General features: G+C 36.7%; 1 protein-coding gene across 1 annotated transcript in view; it reads left to right on the forward strand.

The window, feature by feature from the left end:
* Positions 1–23991, forward strand: part of ATG5 (autophagy related 5) — a 73117-nt gene extending 49126 nt beyond the window's left edge. The window contains exon 7 of the mRNA XM_039728691.1: positions 21641–23991. Within this exon, the coding sequence (XP_039584625.1) occupies positions 21641–21777 (137 nt within the window). The 3' untranslated portion in view covers positions 21778–23991. The remainder of the gene's footprint in view (positions 1–21640) is intronic.
* The last annotated feature ends 338 nt before the right edge of the window (positions 23992–24329 follow it).

The raw sequence follows: 24329 nt of genomic DNA on the forward strand, positions 1-24329 counted from the left end.
AAAAAAGGAAGAAGCAGAATTAGAACAAAACAAAGGGATGATCAAGAAAGGTTCAGGCATAAAGGACACTGACCTGAAAAGATGGATGTCCATGACAGCAGTGGTTCTTACTGCTAAGGATCATGGACAAGGAAGGACACTGCTGGTTTAGGCTTGATTGCTAGAGGTCATCATACTCTGTTCACTGATTATTCAGTTTAGCCAATAAGTGCGTTTGATTAGTCTCTTTCTTGACTAAATCCACTTATTTATTATTCAAATGTAATGTGCAGTATATTAAGTCTTCATGCTCTAATACAGCTTTGAGCTATTAAAAAAACAGCTAACTCACCAGACTGTTTAGAGTTTTGCCTGTAGAAATGTTAGCAGCTATAATGAGGAAAAACATCACTCTTTTCCACCATATAGGCTAAACTCCTGAGACTGCAGAAGCACAGCACATTTGTGCTATTGAAGTCTCCATGAAACTCATTCAGTAAAATAATTTTCTCTCTGATGCTGGATCATTGAGAATTTAACAAATTTCCTATGTCAGCAGATGTTCCATCAGTTCAAAGTACAGAAGAGGTATGAATATAGGAGAGTTTAATTTGCAAACATGTTTTGGAAACCTGGGATACTACACCTAAAGGTTTTACTTCTGAAGCAGTTGTCTTCATTTGAAGTTGAATATTTGAAGTTTAGAAGGTGTCAGAGCTGTAGACTGGCTGTACAATCATAATTTCCTTACATACTTACCATTCAGCTTATAATCACTCTCTGCCTCTCATCTCTCTTTGTCTCCTATGAGACTATTGTCTTTCTGCCCAGGCTGGGCATGTTTTAGTGTCAGGTGTGTTAGTGAAAAATCACAGTCCTGATTCTTGAAGGGATAAATCAAGAATTAATGTGCTTCAATAAGTATTATAATTTAGGCAGCTGAATACTGCCTTTGGGAAGAGAATTTAATTCTTTTTTCCCTGGAGAATTCATTCATATGTAATCACAGGCAAGCTGAGTGTTACAAATCCTATGGAGAGGAGCATCAGAAAAATCCAGTGATCAGTGTGATTGTTCTGCTGAACAGTTTGCTTGCTTGTGCTTGAAATCAGTGAGAACTCTGGGCCTTTGAGTGTGCAAACCCTAGGCACATTCTAAAGTAAAGTTTAGGCCTTTTGTACCACCCTCCAAAAAACTTAAATTTCTGACTATAATATCACTTTGACTTCAATTTGTGATCTCTAAAATTATGATAATTCAGGAAACTCTTGTTAAAATTATTTCTAAAGGAAAAATAGATTGTAGTCAGACATTAAAAATTGTCTTTTTTAGATCTTTCTTAGTATCTTCTAATATTTTTCTTGTAAACATGTATGTTTTGTCTTAATCTACACTTTATTCTGGTGGAGGCATTAAAACAATATTGCAACAAACCAGAATACATTATCAAAGGTTTATTAGAAAATAATTTAAAAGTTTTTTCATGTCTGGATTTTCAGACTATTCAGTTATTAAAGTTTAATTTTCTTAATTTTTCTGAACAAAGGAAATAAAAGTAGTATATCATCAAAAGTATGCTTAAAGGTATAACAGATACTGGAAAAGCAGGTTTTTAAAATCTTTTTACTCTTCTTTTCAAAGCCATTTAGATAATTTTCCAAGCTGTATTTAACCTCCCTCTTTAGTGAATTGATTCACTGATGACATTAACTGCATCTTTTCTTCAGTGCAACAAAATCAATATGAGCTTCTTCTGTTTTCTCCATCTGTTGACTTTTCCCCCCCCTTTTCCTCTATGGTTTTCTCTTTTCCAATGACTTTTCATTCAACTGGAAGCTTCACGGTAATTGTGGTGGTTGCTTGTCTGTGGTGACATCCGTAACTGAGCTTTGTGCCGTGGGAACACAGGGAATATATGGTTTTCAGACTCTGCATTTGTAGCTCTACACTGAGCTGTTCCTGCTGCCAGATTCTTAGGGACCACCACAAGAGGAGGGAGGGAAGGGTTTCAAGAACCACCCACAGTGTCTATATGCCTTTGCTTTAGGAAGCATGGATATAATTAAGTCTTCCTTTTAACTGTGCTGAGAAAAATGTTTCAATGAAAAAATGTATTTTTATATATATGTGGCTCAAATATATGCATTGATTACCAACTGTTGAGAACACGGTGTAAAGAGCACTGTCAAAAGAACAGGTTGAATAATGACATTAAAAGATTGATAGTGAAAATGGTCTTTGTAAAATGCTGTGTCAATATTATTTTGGACTATTATAGGCTGCGGGTAACTGTTTAGAATACTGTATTTTATTTAAATTAGCTTATGAAACTATTTATTCAAGCCTTTTATTGTTCGTTGAAGTGCTGTAAAAAATGAAAACTTTGAACTGTTATTGTCCCATCCCATACTTTTCTCTCTCCTCAGAGAGAGGTCCTTTATTTGATTTTATATATATACATAATCTTTTTTTAAATAAAATACCTACATGTCTGTGAATTTTTTTTTTTCTGCTTAATGAGATCTGTACAGTGCTCACCTTTCTGGGTTGCTGAATAGTTTCATCTGCTTAAGCTGTTAATCAGGGAAAAACTAGTTGTCAAAAGACTTTGTTATGGGTGTTGTTATACTAAAAGCAAAGAGTGGCTTCTGTTTGAGTCCATCCTCTAACTCTTCAGATTGCAAGGAGCATTGACCTTATTTTCTCTTGTCCTCAATCCCTGCAGTGGAGTTGGAGCAGTGTGCACAGTAGTTGGGAATCCATTTGTCAGAATATGCATCAAGCATGTCAAACATTAGTGGTAATGGTAAGAAAGTGTAAAGGAAAGCAGTGGGAGCAAGCACTAAGAAGCCAGTGTAGTTCTTAAAACTATTGGCAATTACATTCATTATCTTGACTATAAAGGATACCCTGTTTTTCTAAAGCAACAATGACAATACCTGTCTTTGTTAGTAGCAAACACAGAATCGTAGAATGATTTGGATTGGAATGGATCCTAGAGCTCCAACCCCACTGCCAGTGCCGGGGCACCTTCCACTATCCCAGGCTGCTCAAGGCCCCATCCAGCCTGGCTTTGAACACTTACAGGGATGGGGCATCCGCAATCTGCACAACCTGTGTCGCTGTCTCGCCACCTGCTGAGTAAGGAATTCATTCCTAATATCAAATTTAAACCTGCCCTCTTTCAGTTTAAAGCCATTTCCCTTTTTCCTATCACTTTCATGCCTTGCAAAAGATCCCTATCCAGCTCTCTTGTAGGCCTCCTTTAGGTACTGGAAACATTTAAGAATTCTAAGAATAATGAAATGTTCAGAGAACCTTCAAGGAAGATGCACTTATTTTCACTTTGTATTACTCCTCCTGCAGTATTGTGCAGTACTTTCTTCCAGAAAGCTAGGTTAGAACTGATCTAATATAACCCTCTCTAATTTTGTGTCTGAGTAAGTATTTAGACAGCGTGTTAAATCATCTGTTTTCTTATTAGCTGAATATTTTTTCTTTTTACATGATTCCTGTTTAGCTGCTCACTTCTGCTCTATAGGCAGTGGTTGTGGTTATGTGGCAATAGAAAATTGCCACATAATAGAAAAGTATGACCAGGTCACCACCTTTCATTGAAGATAGACACATTTCATTTGTTTCAGTTATATTCTTTGTTCTGGTCTTCCTGTGTTGACATAAAGTTTGAGAAGCAGTGAAGTACTTCTTGTCATGTTTAATAAATATTAAAATCATTCTTTTCAAAGTAATTCAATAATCACTTCTGTATTGTAGCCTGCTATGGTCTTTCTTTAAGGCATGTTATATTTTTGTGTTTAGTTACTGAACTGTGTTTCATCAGTTACACAGCAGTTCATAAATTAAAGTCATCTCAGTCTAAAATTTTACTATGGGATAATCCTGTTTTGTGTATTAGCATATTTTTATTTACTGTATTTCCATAATTATTGTTTAATTCAGTTCATTTAAAGGCTGCATACAAATGAAATCAAATTTGGGAATTGTGTAGTAATATGGATATACTTAGCTTGCTATTCATGGACTACTCTTCCTGCCTGTCTAGAGTTTTTGGAAATCCTTCCAGGAAGATGGGCAATTTCATTTCAGTTTTCAGTCTTTTAAAGTAAAACATGGCAAGTTCTGTGCTTTGAATGTAGTAAACTGTGTTTAGTTTTCAGTTGTGATCATTCTCTGTTGGAGGAGTATGTGTGTATTTGTTTTTTATATTTGTTCATACTCAAATCTGAGGCAAGCTGGTCAGTTAGGTTTTTGGGCAGAGTCTCATTATATTTGATCCTGATAGCAGCATCAGGAAAGAGAGGTACTTACTTTTCAGTTCTCTTTTCAACTTGCGTTGACCTATCTTATTTTCTGTCATGTCAGTGTCTCTTCTTTTTTCTGCTCATGTTCCTTCATCATCTATTCCAGTAATAGCTCTTGCTGTCTTTGTTACTCTTTTAGTATCTGCTTTTGCATCCTCGAAGGCTAACTCTCCTTTGGCTAAGCTTACTGTAATTTATATAACTCATTTTGCAAATTTTCAGACCTTAGCTGATTTCCTAACAGGAATAGATCAAGTTCTCTGGGGTAGTAATTAGTCACTTCTGCTCTATTAGTTTTTTCTTTTTCCTTTCTATCTTTTTGTCTTGTGGTATTCTATTATCTAGACTTCAGTGTTATAGAGTTTTCCAGCAAATTTCTCTATCACTGGATACAAAAATCTAGGTGTCCCCACACCTAGGGACTGTGTCTCTCTATCAGCATTCTTCCATTTCTCAGTTTCTCTTGCTTTTCATTTGTCCTCCAAGATGACCAATGTCCTGGTTAGTTACTCAAGGAAGTCAGAATAAAGTTGTCCTGTGTCGACCTTCTCATTCACCATTTTATGTATATCCTTTCCAGCCAATAGTCCAAAATCCTTCAGCTTTGCTTCTCATAGACTGTGCATCATGTAGTTTTGAATCTAAGCTCATGACAAATGGCTTTTTGATTTTAATATGAAACACCCATTCATGAGTGTTTAGAATCAGGGTTATGATCAGATTATTCTGATAATTCATGCTGCAGCCTGTAAACTCATAGTTTGATCTGTTTTCCTATGCTTATGGATGCCACTTGCACAGACAAAAGTTGGTTCTTTAATTGGACAGTTCTTGTGTGGTGAAGTTAAATTGTCTGCAGTAGTTGCAGTTCCAGAAAATTAGGCAGTCATTTAAATAACTTCAGAGTTACTGCTATCTGTGGGAAGGTTTAGTGGGTTATACAGGAATAGGCTAAGATAGAGCTTGATATTGCTTGTGGTCTCTTACGCTGTGGTGTTGTAGTTTCTATGCAGGTAAGGAAGAGAGGATCTTAAGACAATGTTGTTGCCTGCAACTATAGCATAAGGTCACATAACTGATATGATAGAACATGTTACTTATGGGTGTTCTTCCTCAAAGTGATGAATAACAAAGTTATCCATCCCTGAAAGAGCTAAGACCATGGCTACTCTCCCCTACTGTCTGAAATTCTCAGTTGTATTCTGATTAGGTGGATTAGGCCAACTGATTACAGCAGCACTGTTGTTTATGCCAGATAATAAATTTAAGTGTTATCTATCTGTTGCTTCAAAGAAGTCATGTTGTTTCCCCATGATTTTCTGTATTTGGTGATGGCATTCCTCTTGCCAATTAAGGGGCCTTTGTTTCCAGAAGTAATATCAGTTCTTATCAAATTGGAAAAAAAAATGAATAATTCACAACTATTGAAAAAATATATTTCGTTTAATACACATTTATGAAGTTCCTGTAAATGAACATCCTAATACTGTAAACAGTTCAGTTAGAAATAGTGACTCATCTTATTAGGAGAAAGGGAGGAACACAGTATGATCTTACATAACTACAAAGCAGCAACTGCAAGAGGAAACAGTGTTGAGTTCAACAGAATGCTTTGAAGAGGCAAAGGGTTAAAATGATAGAAAACAGAGGGAGGGAAAGACTTTTCCTCTTCCCCACCAGAAATTTAAGACATTGGGCATAATGCAAAGATAAAAATGGTGTAATGCAAAAGAAAGCAGTTTTCTTACACTGCTATCATGTCTAAACAATTCTGGATACAATTTTAATTTGCAAGTGTTGTTGAAGTCTTCATAAAACTTGTTTTGATTTTTGTCTCATGCTTCCTTGAAGGCTCAAATGGTAAACATTTGGACATAATGACGCAAACAGTAGGCTATCAATCATTCCCAGTTTCCACAGCATTGTTGTTCATTCAGAAAAGCTGCGTGAACTGACCTCTTTCTAAAGCAGTGTCATTAGTTCTTTCAGAAATAAAACAAGGATCAAAAAGACTTTCAGGATTTTTCTCTTAAGACTTGCTGTACTGAATGATTTTGTAAAATTAGGGATCAACTGTTTTCAATTAACTCTCAGCTTTTTTTAATGTATAATGTATGAGAGACTACATATTAATTGTTTTTGTTCTCCCTCAGTTTTTTAAGCATTGACTTCCAGTAAATTAGTTAAACAGAAAATTGAATTTAGATTAGATTTGCCATGTAGACTCCTAATATTGATACAAATGAGAAATTGTGCAACAGAAGGAGGTAAATTTATGCAGTGTGAATGTCTTTGGATAGACATGAAATATGACTGGGCTTGCTCTGCCTGAGGTCAGAATTAGCTTGATGTGGGGCTTATTGTGGGAATTGGAGAGCACAGCACTATCCCATTCCTTGCTGCTCCTGTGGTGAGCAAACTGAGGAAGTCTTTGCTCCCCATGTCTGACTAGTAAGTCTGATTGCATGTGCTCTCTGCAGACTGGTCTGCTTTTCAGTGCTGTGGTGGTACAGTGTTGAAATAATTTCCCAGGCCACCTGAATTTAAAAATATAACAAGCCCTGGGCTGTTTTAGACACTTTATTAGCCACACTTTCATCCTACATGGCTATGAGAGTTTTGTGAAGGGTTAGAGGGCTTGTAGGGTGTGGGTGTACTGAAAGGTGGTTAAAAGCTTGCTAGTGATACGAATTCTAGTCCCCTGTCTGCTCTGCTGTGGGAGTCACCCTGCAGGCCACAAGTGACCTTCAGGCCACTGCTTAAGCTGTTCCGCCCTCCTTGTGTCCTTGACTCAGTGGTGCTTTCCATGGTAGAGGAGGTCATCCTGTACTTCTCCTTTCTGGTGTGAGTCACTATTTGTGCCTATTATATTTTCCTAACTAGGCCATCTGCTTGGATTATCCTTCTGCATCTGACTTTCATCTTACTGCCGACTTTTGATTTTTGGGGTTTTTTTACACCCACAAACATCTAACTGCCCCAGTTGCCTTTTTTTAAGTTGAAGTGGAAACTTTTTTTTTTCCTGTGCTAAAATTGCATACTTTTTGATTTAGTTGTCCTTTTTGGTAAAAAGGGGTAGAAGTCTAGAGGTTGGCTTGAGATTATAGAATTAATAGTCACGACTACAGAAGTAATTAATATAGATTTAATTTGTCATGACCACGTGGAAAGGTGCAGATAATTGGAGAATAATGTGGCAGCTGTGCATCTTGTTAGCCATCTTCATTTCTAAACAAACTCTACATAATCAGAGAGGAGTTCTGTTGTGTGCAGAGTGTTCTGCTCACTTGCTCCTAAAAGGAAACATAGTGGGTATGTAGGTCTCCTTGTGATCTTCCTGCATACATTTTCCTGGGAAACACTGACCATAGCTTGGTTTTAAGGGCTTCTCTTGCTTTGCCTCAATTGACTCTACAAGGATCATCCATCTGGTAGCTTATGAGCACTTTCCTCCTTTCCTGTTGGCAAATGGGATGAAATTCAGTAAGTCCAAATGCCAACAAGAATGTTGTTGGTGATAGGGCTGGAAGGCATGTCCTGTGAGGAGCAGCTTCCTGAGGAAGGGGAGAGGGAAGTGCTAATTTCTTCCCCAAGTATCTGGTGATAGGACATGTGGGAATAGCTCAAAGCTGCACTGGGGAGGTTTAGACTGGACCTTGTGAAGCATCTTTACCCTGAGTGTGGTCAAACACCAGAACAGTTTTCTAGAGAGGTGGGCAATGCTCCAAGCCTGGTCAGTGTTTAAGAGGCATTTGCACAAGGCCCTTAATAATGTGCTCTAACTTTTGGCCAGCCCCAGATTTTTCAGGCAGTTGGATGAGATGATCCCTGTAGGTCCCGTCCATCTGCCGTAGTCTGTTCTAGTCTACTCTTTCCTCTTGTGTCCAGCAACTTTGCTCACATCACAAGAGTAATGTGCTGGTTCTTTGTGACTTAGAAGTGGTTTCTGGGCATGCACAGGCACGAACATTCAGAATGGTAGACTGTAGGAAGAGGTACAGCAAATAGGGAAATAATCCTGTTTCTCAGACAAGCCTTTGGAAATTTGTTCAGCTTCAGCTAAATTTGTTCTGCTGGCCACCCAATAAGTTTTATTAGTATCAGACTCCAGACTATTCTCTTTAAATTAGTCAAAAGGCCAATGACTTTATTCAGACACAAGAAGAGGTTTTGCAAGTCTATCATTAGCAGTAGTAGTATGAAATGGAGAAAGTAAAGTCCTCCACAGAGCAAAAGAACTTCTTCAAAATTTAGCTTATTCTGTTTGAAAATGACAAGCCAGCATTTCTAAAATGCTCTCCAGAAGAGAGGTGAGGTTTTTTCACCCTGGAATAATAATCTGCTCTTCCCAGGAGCATCAGCGTCTTACCATCAGTTTCCTGACTGAGTGCTGTATAGATTTGGAAATTTAGGCACTTGAGAAGAAATTGTGGAAGATTCATCCTGGAATAATAGTCTGCTCTTCCCAGGAGCATCAGTGTCTTACCATCAGTTTCCTGACTGTCTATACAGTCTATACACACCTGACTGAGTGCTGTATAGATTTGGAAATTTAGGCACTTGAGAAGAAATTGTGGAAGATTACTGACAGAAAACTTGCCTGATTTCTAGTCATCTGCTGTGTATGTGAGTTTTAGGAGAACTGTTGGGATCAAAGCATCTGGACAGTGTGTTTTGGTTGTGTTGAATTTTCAGTTTTAAAATGAGTATTTTTTGTGTTTTAGGAGGAGGCTGCAGGTTCCTTATGCACTGTACACACTGCAGTGTGTTCCCACAGAATTTATCACTTAGATAAAAGATGAGTGAAGAAAGACAAAAAAGAAGCAGAAATTAAGAGGCACAGAGGGGTGATGTGGCTTGTACCTGGTCACACTGAGGTCAGTAGCAGAGTTAAGAACTGGATTTTTTTGAGTTGTGATCTAAATTAGTCTGTCTTACTCCAGAGGCCACAGAGGTCACTCAGTATGAGTGAGCCATCAAAAATTTCACAGAAAGAAACCCAAACCAAACTTTTGGTTTTTCATATATCCTTGCTTGCAGAAATAAGCATGTCAGCAACAGCTGAAGTACACAAATTTAGATTTACAGGCTATTTCTTATTGTTAGTTTCACAGAAAATATGACAATGCCTTTAGTGCTGTAATTAGTTCAAGAGTAACTAGAGATTTGGGTCTACCAAAACTTTCAGGAGACAGTAGTAACCCTCCATGAAGATCCACAATGTGAAGTTCTCAACCAGGACACTGCAGCCCACAAACAGATTTAAATTATGTGCTCTCAGTGTTTTTATTTATACTGGTAAACAGAAGTGGGCTAGAACATGTGGTTTTTTGTGCTGTATGACTATTAACAATTCTTGGGCATAATTTTGGTCAAAGCATATTAATACTCTCACAGGAAATTTGAGCAGGGTTCATGGATTAACAGTCTGGGGTCTGTTCTCAAGAAGCAGTAGAAAGGAGCAGATAATTTAGCTGAATAGGCATGAGCTGTTCTCTGGCATTTTTCTTGAAGTTCAAAGGGTGGGTTCTGGCCCATTTTTTAAATTATATCTATACCTTTAAATTAGGTGTATGCACTGTGTCTTTGGGGGTTGGCTGAGTAAAATCATTCCCATCTTCCTTGCATCTCTCTTGCAGTCTGGTTCTATTTTGCCAAGATGCATATAGGTGTATATATGATTTTTCCAGGAGATAAACTTCTTATAGGGCTGGAAAAAATAGAATCTGCAAAACTAAAGGACCTACAAAAATCATTAGGAGAAAGATAGTAGTTTTACCAGTAATGTAAAGGAGAATAACCCATTATATGTCTTAATCTCTTCTCTAAGGATTCAGCAGCACTTGCTGACAGTAGTTGTCCCCTGCTTGAATACCCCATTTTAATCAGAGATTTTAATAACTTCACAATGAGTGGATAAACAGTGGATAACTTTATATTTTACTTTGCACCTGTAGCCTTTTGAAGAATATCTGTTAAAAAATAGAGAAGACTTTGACACAAGGAAAAGTTTTACACAGTGGTTTGGCTTGTGCGCAGGAGGTGCCACAGTCAGTGAAGATTTGAATGCACTTGTGCTCCTTGTCCTTTTTCCAGATGGTATCATCACCACATTTACAATGGCAAAGTGCAGCAGGTCTCTACACTTTGGCAAACTTCACTAGGTCCAGTACCTGTGCAAGCTGTCACCTGCCATTTAAGCCAGGAAGCCACATGTATGAACCAGATAGACAAAGAGATGCCCCCTGACACTTGTGATGTTGGGGATCAATATCCTCAGATGGAGAGATGGCTGCAAAGCCAGTCCTCTTTAGTGCTGCGAGCTAATGTGGCCAAATTTGTGGTAATTAATTTCAGACCTGTGTTTGTCTACACAGCTAATGATTCCTGGTAATCTTGCTAACTAATTAATGATACTAATGTAGCAAATTTTGTTTGCAAATGCTGTATGTTTGTGTTGTAAGGTTTATGGATCTATTTTTCTACTTTAAAGCAGAAAAAATACTTTCTGAACTCTAAATTAAAAATATCTAAATTATAAGTCAAACTCTCATTAAAAATAAAGATTATATTATAATTTATCAGCTTTGCAGCTAACTGTCTTAATATTTTGGAATGGAAAAGCTAAAAGGAATTTTTTATGAAAACCTTCTTCCAATTTTAACTCTGACCAGGTAGCTGTTTTGAGAAGGGGTTGTTATTTTTTTAGTGTTCAGTGTAAAGCATCCTGCAGGTGTTCCATTACTCCTTTCACCACTCTTTCCTGAATTTTTCAGTGCTAGGTTCTTTAATTTTACTGTGGTAGAGATCTCTAAATACTTTAGTCCAGTACATGTACTACAGTACATGTATTAAGAAAAGGTAGTTCATGTGTGCAAACTCTACAGCTTGCTCATTACAGAATTTATTTTTCGATGAGTAAGGGCCCGGAAGACGCTAATGTAAGTATTTTAGCAAGGGTTTGTATTTCTCTGATAAACAGCACTCCCCTTCTGTTTGTGATCACAGGATGAAAGCTCTCTAAGCTTGTATATGTACATTTTTACTGCTACATCATGTAGTGTGCTCTTAAGATTGAGATCTCATTCCCCAGGAAGCATTTCTGTCTAAGATTAATTGCCCTTTTAAAATCAGTGTTTGATGTATTCCTTTGGCTATATCCTGACTCACTTTAACCCTCTTTGACCTGACCCCACTGACTATTACTGCCATGGCTGGAGCAGAAATCCTTCAGCCTGATGTATGCAGTACAGACTTGAGCCTGTGGTTTTTCACATCAATGGATTCAATTAGCTGATCAGCTTAGCAGAGGTTGAAGAATTTGTCAGACAAGGAACAAGACTGTCCATACTTTGAATATAATTAAATAGCTCATCTCAATTTTCACATGTAGTTTGCTTGTGAAGTTGTTTACTTTGTTAGATAATGTAATAATAGTCTTGGAAGTAGCATTCTTAAAAAGGAAGAACCAATTTATTTATCTCTAGTTAAATAGGGGAAGGCACAAAACATGAAATAACAGCCATTAAGCCTTGAATCTGTATGTGTGGCTTATCACTCTTCAACCAAATGGTTTTAAACACTAATTATGTCCCAATGTCCACTTTTGAATTTGATGCGTTAAACTAGGCAGATATACTAGCAATTAACATTATGGCTTGAAAACAAGTGAACGTGCTTCTCTATTGAGAGTGATTTTTCAGAAACAGTAATCCTTCTGTGCTTTGCTAGGAATAGGTCATCATGTGATTAGCTGAAAAGTTCTTCATAAAAGATGGGCAGCAATTACGATCACAGAATATTTGCAGGCATGATGTGAATTATAGTAACTTGAAAATGAAGTAAACTTGAGGTTGAAAGTTCAAGAATGCCATTAAAAACCTTTAAAAGTGTATGAATGTGCATATGCTTAGGGGATATATATTATGATTGCATAGAGAATTTGTTGTTTAATTGTTTGGCATAATAGTATTTTGAAAACAATGACATTATAAAAGTTCTCACAAACTATTAGTAACAAGGTCTTTTACAGCAAATTGATTTGCTTTAGACCAAACTTTGTAGAGATAAATCTTTATAAAATGAAATTTTTGGTGTTTTGGTTCTTTGTTGGTTTTTTTTTTCCCAAGAGCCACATTGATCATGTTTAGCTCCCTAGCTGTATATAGAGAGAGAGCTAATTTCTGAAGGTGAGTTTTACACTGTTTGAAGGGAAGGGCAACCTCAAATCTAATTAAGGACATAGTGCATTAAAGGGTTAACTTCTGGTAAGTCAAGATGCCTGCTGTTCAGGAAAGCTACACAACTCTTAAAAGTGATTTAGCTCTCCTTCAACAATGGAAAACTTATCATGGACCTCAATTTGTCACACATTCAAGTGTTTATCTTTTAATGCACACCCTGCCTGTTCCTCATGTATCTAAATGTGTCATGTGCTTGCTTGTTACATGGAACAGCAGCATGATTTACATTGAACTTTCTCACGTTGTTCATACGTGAATGGCCAAACTTAATGCATTGAAGAAGATTGTTTTATAAGCCTCAGCTTCTAACCCCAGCCTTTTATAAACTACCACAGGTTTATTGCTAGTTCAAAGATGAGGCTAAGACACTGATGCTAAGGAAGAAGTGTTATAAGAGAATTCCCTGAGAGTTTAGTCTTACCTTTTTTTATTCTGCCCGAAGCTAGATGTTTGATGGGAAGCATCTCTGGCCTTGTAAGGTCTTCTATAAGATGTCAGATTTTTAAGAAAAGTATTTTAGGGTTCTGTCATAAATTAGTTTGGGACTTATTCCAAGAACCCCAATTAAAAAACTTCACTGAAATATACAAGAATAAAATCATTTTAAAGCAACAACAGCAAAGTTTAGTTAAGTAAAGCTTAACCCATTTCCACCCTCTCTCTGCTTTTCCATTGAGTTGCATGAACTCTTATAACAGGAAAAGTTCCCTCATCTTGCATGCTGTTATTGTCAGTGTTAACTGTTTTGGGGAATTGTTAAAAATAGTCTGCTCAAGCTTAGTCTTCTTAGTGGTGTTTCAGGCCAAATTCACTTTCTCTAACAACTTTTTGAGTGCACTAGAAAAAGGTTTTCTGGTTCATTTACACACTTTCTGGCTCCTATGAGGTTAGAAGTGTAATCCAAGTTCTCATCTGCTGCTCCAAAGCATCATGAACTTTTACTTGTGGTGATTACTTTAATCTGCTTTTTCTGCTATGTTTCAGAAATGTGGCTATCTAACCTGAGGTAAAAGATGACAGGAAATAACAAGGGAGAAAAGTTGCATGGAAAAGAAAATTATGAACAGGGTGATGCCAAATATTTGATTTCATCTCAGTATTTAGTGATATTTAATGTAGATGATGATAATATTGCATACGATAATATGGCACTTCTGTTTGGGGATAGAGAAGGCTGGATGGTGCCTGGGATAATCCAAGGAATGTAATCATATAAGAACTGTGACAAAGAAAGTTTTGTCCTCTCTGCTAAGTCACAGATGTCTAAATTCAAGTTGAGATATTTATACCATAAGAAGATCATGAAGATACCAGCCAACTGGCCTGGGTCAACACCATGTACAGAAGTAGAGCAATAATTAAAGATAAATTAGTGGATAATAATTTAATATCAGTCCATATTTAAATCTTGCCTGGAGCTGGGCTTTTATAGTCAGGTACTCTGCAAGAAGAGTTCAGTGAAGTTGATACAGGTCTAGTTCTATCATAGCATTTTGGACAAATAGTTCCTATGAGGGGCTCTGGTAAAGTGACATGAAGGCACTCTAAGGGTTAAATTGAGACAATATGAGTGACAAAACACTTCAGGATCAAGAGACTGATGTTTTGATTTTGGAGAAGAATTTTAAAAAACAACTTTAGTTAGAAAAGATAGGTTAAACACTCCTGTTATCTGTAGGTTGTTCAGTAAAATATTAAAAATTAATACTTGTTTTGAAAGAGATCTTAAAACAAAATACAAAGTTATAGCTTTTATTTACCATACCCCAAACTGGAATCAGACATTTAGGAAAACAATGACCTTCAGTTTGAGCAATTGAACTCGTTACTACTAAATGGTTAAAATGAGTGATATTGTCTTCTTGCTGACAGTTAACTAAATCTGTGTCATGGTTTATTTATATTCATGTCAGGCAGTTCGAGTCTATCCAGGAACTGTCTTTCGTATTCTCCAAACCACATCTTGTGTTTGGAACAATTCTTATTTCAGACACAGAATCATTTTGAGAAAGAAATTTGTACTGAATAACGCACTGACCTTGTATTTCTGTGGGTGAATTCTTCGCCTGAAGTCAGCTTCAGTGGCTTTCCCCACTGAAGCTGGTGAGATATGTAGGCAGGAAGGAAAAGTCAGTCCTATGCTTTCATGTCACATATCAGCATCTAAATTTTTTGAGGTCAGAGGAACCTTTTGTTGTGGCTAGGCTATTGTAGAGTTGGCTTTGCAGAACTCTTTGTGTGTTCTTGCTCTTGGTCAGAGGATACTGAACAGCGTATCTGCTGACATGATCCAGTGTATCATCTGTGTGTCTCCTGAAACTGATCATCATTCCAGCTTCAGGGAGAGGAAGAGAATAAGGATTTTGGTACTTTGTATGGTTGAAGTGAGGTTAAAGGCGTATTTAGATTGCTATGGAAAAATTAGTCACTTTAGGAATAGAGCCTACTGCTGTGCCAAGCGGGGTCATTTTTGCACAAGATGGAATTCAAGGAAAAGTAAGGACAGCCTGGGATATGCTAGCTAAAATAGGCTAGTGTGGAGCTTCTGAAAGCTCATAAGATTTTATTCCTAGTTTAAAAATTCTAAATTCTAAAAAAACCCTGCTCAATTGAACATGTAGTAAACTTAGACCTTGAAGTTATAGTTCCTTAAGTGTGAAATACATGGTTTTAATAAAGAGAACATGCTTGCTGTCTGAAATATTTGTGTTGGGTTCATTTGAAGAGCAGAATATAATTTGGCCATGAGATTTCACCAAAATCAACTCTTTATGCACTTCCCATGAAATTACATAGATATTGACCTCTTGTTAGAACTCAGCTGATTAAGTACAATTTTTTCAGTATACAAATTTATTTTTCTACTGGCTGCCTTTATACTGAGGTTGTCATCACTGTGGAATCAGAGCACCTCACGGTATTTCTGTACCTTGGTCACTATTATACATACACCTGCCAGAAACTGCAGATGTTCCAGTTAGATTGGAGTTTATGAATGGAAAAGCCTGTAAGTGTTAGTTTCTAATACTTTTTTAAAGGTACTGGAGCATAAATATTTAATTTATACATGGATTTAATTAATTCTGTAGCTATGGTTGCTCCTTGAGCAAAGAAATATTTTGCCTTGAATTAAAAAATATATGGTACCTGCCTGTAGTAAGTACTACAGAAGTGGCATGAAAATGTTGATAAATGCTCTTTAGCCTAACTTTATTTTGCACTTTATGAACACATGGGGTTTTTCTGTGGCACACACAATGAAAATAATTGTGAAGCTTGTTTTGGTGTAAATGGTATCCTGTTTTTGTCAGTTTTAATATTGGACATTGGAACTGTTTGAACAGGTTACTATTAAACGAGGTAGATGCTCTTTGTCAAGTTTCAGGACTAAAAAATTAAACCACTGCTGACTTTATTGAGGTTTGAGGGTTTTTAGAGATGCTACCTAATTCAAAGTGCAAAAAGTGAAGTACGTTTATCAAATATTTGTTTTTTCTTTTCTGCTACCAGTGCTGAAGTGGAGAATTTCTTTAGACTGTGAGGCTTGTTGGGGACTGTCTAGTCTCTGTCCTAGAATTTCCAACCTGAGGTGCCTAGAGAGGGGAAGAATAACTGCAGCCACTGTCCAGTGCTTTCCTACCACATGTGGTTACAAATTAGAATGCAGTCTTTGAATTTGCTTGCTAATATAGAATAGTCTTTCGTAAATAAATGCACAGTTGCCTGTGTGATCCTTGGTGCTAGACCAGAGGCCTAGCTTCCAAGAAGGAAGTTTTCACTTTTGCTTACTGGAGATTTGGCCTTGCCCAACTTTGGCTTCAGGCTTTCAAAACTGGGTCAGCAGTATCTTTCAGTGACAAACTTAGTGGTTGCATGCTGCATTACTCACACGAGGCACATTACTGAAAGCTATGTTTTCTGCAAGTAATTTCCTATGAGATCCTTCAGAGGCAGATAAAATCTTTCCAGTGAAGGTGTTGGTGTGTCTCTTCAGATTCAGAGATGTCTGAGACACCAGGTGCTGAGCACACACTGTTCTCCCGCCAGATAATCTGAGGAGCAGAAGAAAGGGGGAGGAAAGCAGCCACAACACAGTCACAAAAAGGAAATTCTGCTCCTTATAATGCCATTCCAAGATGAGTTTTCCTACAATATGGCATAGCCTATTGTCAGGAATACCTTTAGTATCATCTTCTTCAGAGCATATGGTATATTCTGAAGAGAAGCAACCAAATGTCTGTGGCCCACTTCACAGCTGGAAAGCTGGCGTCCAGTTATGTTACACGATTAAAATGCTGCTACTGCATGAAACTTGGTTGTGTTTACTCCTTATGCATTTTAGTGTCCTTGTCTATAGTCCTGTGGCCTTGTACCATACGAGAAATGCATTGTTTGCCCCTAACTTGGAGTACTGGGTTCTATTTGCCTTTTTAGGGTTGTAAAGCCAATTTTATAAGTGTTGCTGCCCCTGGCTACAGGCAGATTCTAGGATTTGCTATGCAGAGAACTTGCATACTGAGGATTCTAATTGAGTACTCGAAGGGCACTTTTGCTAAAGCTGAATATCTTGTATTGTCCATCGGTTAAGGGATTTAAGCCTGCTAAATTGCCCTGACAGGTGATTGCTTGAGGCCACAAATCAGAAGAGAGGTATTTCATCCCACTGAAGAATTTTAAGTGGTACATCACAGATGTAGTCTGGCTAGAGAAGCTGTCTTGTGTAGGTGAAAGGGAGTATGTCATTGCAGCACTGGTGAGCATTGAGGTGCTAATCTGGGTAAAACCTGTGACAGAGGCAGTGCCTTCTCACTATTCTGCTCTCAGGCACTTGAATCTGTCTCAAAACTAAACCAATCTTCTATGTCCATCTTTAGTTCTTTCTTTCAAATAATAATGTAACTCAGTAGAAGAATTTATTTAGATGCATGCATTAGTGCTCATGTGCAACGATCTGAATTGATGCTGAATAAGCCAATTTTCCTATTACTGAGTAGATTCGTTTGCAAGCATCAACTTATATAGCTGAAGGAAAGAGAAAACCTTACTGTGTGATACCATTACATGGCACACCTTCCCACCTTCTCTGAAGTCTACAGATTTTCTTGTTTGTTCTTCTGCTGTGTCTTGCTGATTCCTGGATATTGAGGGGTTTTAAAGGAAGTTGGGATTAGCAACGGTGAATAATGTAGGGCATTCCCTTAAAGAAGAGGGAGTGGGCTCAAGCTGCCTCAGGTTGAGGAGGGCTTTGAGCCACTCTCTCAAGGACTCACTTGAGATGCAACAGGCCACTCTCTCTTGCTTCCTCCCAGCAGATGCCTATCTGCAAAAGGGTCCTTTGCCAGGATTTCCTTGTAGTAGTTTGCTCATCAGGAGCACGGAGCCACCTTGTAGGTGACAGAAAAGCAGATCTCTTCTTAAACCCTTCACTTAACAACCCTTCTTGTTTCTCCATTTTCTGTACAAAGCTGGAAAACCCTTCTGACTTTACAGGATATCATTAATTAGCCTGGGTCTGGTCAACACTTCAAGTGTTGCAGCCTTGAGTTAGGGTCAGAGTTAAGTCAGCTGAATGTCTCAAAAATGTCTTTAGTACATAACATGTAAGCCCAGTTATCTGCCTTCTGGAGATGGAATGTTCAGTTTTACCAAAAAGCATTACCCTCTGTGCTTAGAGCTTGCCTCTAGTAACTTGAGAGGGCTACAGTACCTTCTCTATTGATACAGCTCCACAAGGAAAGCAGTAAAAAAATAATTTAATCTTGGGATGACTGCTCTTATAGATGACTTAATTAGTTTTCAAGGTTTCTTGGGGTTTTTTTTGCAAATGCCAAAACAGTGTTTGTTACTTGAGCATCACTTCAGTAAGTACTCTGATTTTAAGTAACACTATGAAAACCTATAAAACACAGATTGCTATGCTTTTATTTTTCTTCTATTTCCATTTCATCTTACTCCCAAGAATAATTTGCAGCAAAGAAAAAAAAAAAAAAAAAACAAAACAAAACAAAAAAAACCCCACAACACTTAGGTCATGTGATAAGTAACATGTAACTCAGTTCTGAAGCTCTGACAGGATTTTAAGAGGACAAAAAAAGTTGGTGAGGTTACTGGAAAATTTGAATTAGTGGTTTTGAGGAAATTCTGTTTGTTTTTTCACTGGATTACTGAACATTGTAGAATGGGTATTGACAGTAATGATATCATCAGGTCTGGACCCTGTGCACTGCAGATGAACAGAGTTATTTGCCCTAATTTTCAGAGGCATTATCCAATGATATAGAATGGCATTACTTTGTAATTAGGTAGTTTAAATTTTATACCACTAATTTAAAGATATGTTGTGTTTAGCAACTTGTACACTTTGTAGCTGCATTTTGTGAGTTTAAAAAGGCTTCTTGTGATCATAGAATGTGAGCTGGGGAAGAAGAGGACGGTGATTGGTGGGTCAGGATGCATCTAGAATCATGGAAATAAAATGTTTGGCAAATATATTAATCTATTGTCTCTCTAAAATAGGTGGATGAAGTTTTCATGATAGCTAGCAAATCATTCAGGACTCAGATCACAGTGGAAATGGATAATAATTAGACAGCTGTTGACAAAATAAGAATATTTTTCAGTAATTGTTTTAGTGTATTTGCTGTTGACAATTTTTGCTACAAAAAGTAGAGAAGAGTGTATATGAGAGAGACTGATTTATAATCGGATATGTGATGGAAAACATGAAAGTTGAGGAAAGTTTGGGTAAATGTGCCTTAAGTGAGAGTTTGTGGTTCCTAGTAACAAAAGGAGAGAAGAATGTTGAAGTAAAAACAATGGATTTTGTGAAAGAAGGCTGCAGTAAATACAGAATTGGGAGATAAGATCTCTTCAGTCAAGCCTCAAGGGGAAAAGGAATTAAGGAGAAGTGATGCTTTGTCAGAGATAATACTAAAGTACAAACAATGCTAATGCAGAGATTTAGATTTTAATTAAACTTAAATTCTTCATTGACCTCTGAGGCTTTCTCAGTTTGCCAAGGAACAGAATAAAAGATTTGTATGAGAAAGGGACAATACTGGGTAAGGGACAAGGAACGGAGACATCAAGATTACCTGCATTTCATTTTTACAAGAAAAGAGTAGAGAGTAGTGTGTGTGCAAGAGAAGGCACATGCACACACATACATATGTTGCTCAGTAATGGAAGAGCCAAAGAAAATGTTTATCACTTATAAACCTTTCCTCCAATGGCAAGAAAATGATACTGGGGTTCTAAAGCTTATAATCTTTTTTTTTCTGCAAATTTTGGCTAAAAAGAGTCAGATGCATTTTTTCATCTGGTTTTATGTAAGTTAGTTGTTTCTGAAAATTAAATAATACTATGAAACATTAAGAAAAAGTCGCCAACACCAATTTAAGGAATGATGTAGGTAGGTTTTAATTTTAATGTTAAATACATATGTTTGAAGGTTATTTAAAAATATTTAGATGTCCCCTAACTTCTAAGAAGAAGGAAAATTGGTGTTGTAAATGAATGAATGCACCGCCACAGCTGGGTTTCTGAGATCTTTTCTTTTGGAGTTAATTCTTTTGACAATCTGACTGGTAGTGTTTCAGCCAAAAAATACCTGTTTTGGCTAGAAATATCAGAACTTGGTTTTTAAATTATGTGCTTTGTTCTTCAGACTTGTCTGCAATAAAACCAGAAACCAGCAAGTGTTTATGCATAATTTAGTGTGACAATGTGTGTATTATGCTCTTTAGAGAATCAAGACTTTGAACAGAATATACCATGTGTAGGTAACAAGTAACAAAAGTATAATGCTTCACTTTAAGCAAACATAACTGTCTGCTCTTGCAGGAAGAATTATTACTAGCATAAAGTCAAGTACATGTTTGGGATGATTTTTTTTACCAGCTGTGTAGGCATAGATAGCTGGTTATACTACAAACTTCTCCAGGCAGCTGTCAAATCATTTTGGCTACCAAACAAATGTGATTTTATCTGTTATAAAATAGTAATTGTACTACAACCGGGGCCACTGAATGCAAGAACCAGTAATGGTACCTACACTTCTAGATTCTGCAGTCTTTCATGCAGCTCTTGGTGAGGATGATAGTTTGTTCTGTAATAAAAACAGTGGAGTGGGACATAAAATGCCAATTAGTGAATGCAGTAATACTTTTGAGTACTGAATGAGGATTTCGCTGTGGTAGGTCCATGTGAGAATGCCGTAGTATAGAATAAAATGAGTGAAAGGTCACTGCCTACTTTTTCCTCTCCCTAACCATTATTTGAAGCATATTTAATATGCTCTTCTCATCCCTTGTCTCTGAAATAAATTTTCATTTTTTGTTGTTTTAGTTCATGTCATGACTGTTATGTCAGTTGCTTTAGCTGGTTCCCATCATTTGAATCAAAGGATCAAAGTACTTGCATCCTCCGGGACAAGTATAAATAAAAAGAATTGAAATATTCTTAGAAAATACTCTCATTATACTGGGAATAATTTGCTAACTTTGCTTTTTCCAAGAGATGAAACTAAGTGAGAAAAAGCTGGTGCCAACTCTTCTTTCGGAGTAACTCTGAAATATTGCTAGTGATTTATGTAAATTATTCTTAGCAAAACAAAATTACTTAATGAATAATACATGTATTATATTACACATAGTCCAGCTCTTTCAGGAGATCACAGTATTAAGAATACAACTTATCAGTATGTTTTAGGAAGCTTAACATTTTAAGAATGATTTGTGTAAAATTCATATGCCTTACAGCCGGGTGAGATGGATGTGCCTTAACTGGGCTGACAACAAGCTGGGATCACTGTAGGGTTAAAAAAAAACCCTCTTGCAACTAGTAAAGAAAAGTGGGACTTTCATTAAGTTTTACTTAATTCCAGTTTTGTCTTGGAATTAATTTTAACTCACAGTTTCTGTTTTAGATGATACAAGTCTCAGCTTTCTCCAACTGATATTTCCTACTTTTCGTTCTGTTAAATGTTAAACTCTGTAACACCAATTAAATCTACCGTAAATTAAGTATGAGTAAATGTTTAATCTTCCTGTGAACTTTGAATGGTATACTAGTGGTTTCTCTTTTTCTTTGAATTAGATGGAGAGCAGAAGACTCAAGTGATGATTCATGGAATTGAGCCAATGCTGGAAACACCCATTCAGTGGCTAAGCGAACATATGAGCTATCCAGATAATTTTCTCCACATTAGTATCATTCCCCGACCTACTGATTGAAACTCAGCTATATTCCTATGAGGATCATTCTCAAGCTGGAATTCTAAGGGCATGTCAACTTCTTGCTTCTGTTAGTCTTGACAGAGGCAGCCTGACCAGAAAAAAAGAAACCAACAAAAAGCCGAAACAAAACAAGAAGTCCTCACTGCTGTAAGCCAAACAGGAAGAGAGATCCTATCATCAGATAAGGGCAAATGGGCTGATCTTATTTTGCATCACTGCTGCGTTTGTTCACCACTGTAATTAAATCGGTTGCGATATGAAAGAATTTACAGGACTTCTGCAAGTCTGCTGTTTTCTTGTAAAATATAATGTAGCTGAAACTGTGAGCCGAAGAGCAAATGGAAATATGCCACTTGATTGTATTTCTGATTAACAAATAAACAGGGCTGTTTCCTAAAGAGGTAATGTTTCAGCTTTGAGGGTGGAAACATTGGTTTAATTTTCTAGAAAGTTAGACACTCAGAGATTTGGTTACCAATAGCTTTTTGTAAAAGATCAAATTACTGTAAATCCATCTTTCCTTAATGAGAAGTTCATGTTTACAGCATATGTATTGGTATGCAAATGATCTTTTAACTTTGATAACAAGCAGTGAGAGATTTTAAAGTAAGCCCGTGAGCATGTTTTGTCAGTTAAAAACATGCACAACTTAATAATTACAAATACTCTTGATTTGTATGCTGTCACTGAATACTCCAGTGTGTTTATTATTCAAACCAGTTTTCATAGACTAGCAATGATGTAGGATAATTTGTCTCAGGATTCGTCATGGCATTTCTTTGTGCTCATCTATTTTTTTTTCTCTTTAACAATATATTTTCTTAATTTACTTTAAAAAGGTTTTTTTTTGGTTTTTTTTTTTTTAAAGCTACATGGATGTTGCAAACAGGATTGTATCCTGCTGTTTATTCCCATAGACTAGGAAACGGTTAAATCATAGAATGATGAGCAGATTGCTTTTTAATGATTTTGAATTTTGGAAAGCTGAGGCTTTTCCAAGCTAATACTTTCTTACATCTGTAGTTCCTGTGCAACCGGTCCACAATTTGGAATCTTCTAATCTCACTGCACAGATTTTTTCTTAGTGTAGCAGATGTATTTTTAGGTTATTGGATCATTTTGGTTTCTAAATGTTCGTTACCATTGCAGATGCTACTTGAACTCTACCAATTTTTTTGTGTGTTGCACTAAATTCATCAAACTCTGTGCTCTATTGCTTTGTCTGCAGTTTGTGGCTGTTTGTGGCACAAAACTATGTTTATAGTAGACATATTATCCAATCTGTCAAATATTATCCAATATAAAGAAAGCATGATATTTTTCTTTCAAAAATAGTGGCCGTCCAAGCTTCTACTCACAGTCTTGGCTTGTAAATGTCCCAGTAATTCCCAGTGCTGTTCCCATTCGTTCCCATGCTCCCTTCATGGCAGGATACTTACCTGTATCTGAAAAAGAAGAAAATTAAAATCAGCCAAATGAACAAAAACCTCTTTCTGAAGCAAGAGGGGAAGGATCTCCATGGGTGAGGATAGGGTTGAGGCTAAGAAGAGCCCTGAGGGCAGAAAAAATCTGTAGACAGATTAGATACTGTTTTAAATGTTAATGAGGAAAATAGCATTAAGGAAATGGAAGGGTAAAGGTACTAATGAAACAAACCTATGCTGTATTCTGCAGGACATGAAGAACTTTTAAAACAAAACAAACCATGCTGGTCTGTGTTTATGCAGAATTGAAATATAATATTCTTATGGTGGGGTGATTTGGTTAAGTTATTCTAATTTCCAGTTCTGTTTGGAATTTTTGTTACAGTGTTGGATTGGCATTTATAAACTTCCTTAGGCACACATATCTAAATATTTTGGAGATTTTCAAAGTCCTGCCAATGGATAAAGCAAATATTTTGTAGAGTCTTCATATTGAAAAAAAAAATCTTTTGTAGGGATAATTTTTCCATTAATCAGGATAAGAGGCAATACATTTCAAAAACTGTAGAGATTGTGTTTCCTTTGTTTTAAGGTAATCTGGAGTGAGTTGCTGGCTATTTTAATATATTCTACACCAGCATTTTAAGTATACAGCTCTTCTTATGGCCCGTATTTGCCAGTAAATCCGACTTTAAGGCCTAGCATGGAACAAAGAAATAGCTTGGCTTTAAAACATACTCTTTCCTCTTACTTTAACTATTTAAACTTTATTAAAAAATAAAACAAAGTTTGAGTCTGTCTTTATTTCTAGCAAAATAAGTATCTTTGTCATGGAATGATGAGTATTTACTTAATAAGTAGGAACTTCTTAGAAGAGGTTCTTAGAATGTTATCACATATAGATTGGGTTCTGAACTAAAGCAGGTAGGTATCTATTCTGTGTTAAAATATCTGGTTTTGAGATAGGCATGGTGACATTTTGAAATGTCACACTAAACCTGAGTAATATCTCTTGAGAGAGAGGTAAAAAGACATTCAGAACTAGATTTCAGATTTCTGTACTTTCACATTACGCTATCAAATTAGCGAAGATGAGTTAAAAATGGGAGAGATGTTTTCTCTCCT

Source organism: Passer montanus, unplaced genomic scaffold (genome assembly GCF_014805655.1).
Source record: "Passer montanus isolate IOZ18808 unplaced genomic scaffold, ASM1480565v1 scaffold11, whole genome shotgun sequence".
Taxonomy (NCBI): domain Eukaryota; kingdom Metazoa; phylum Chordata; class Aves; order Passeriformes; family Passeridae; genus Passer; species Passer montanus.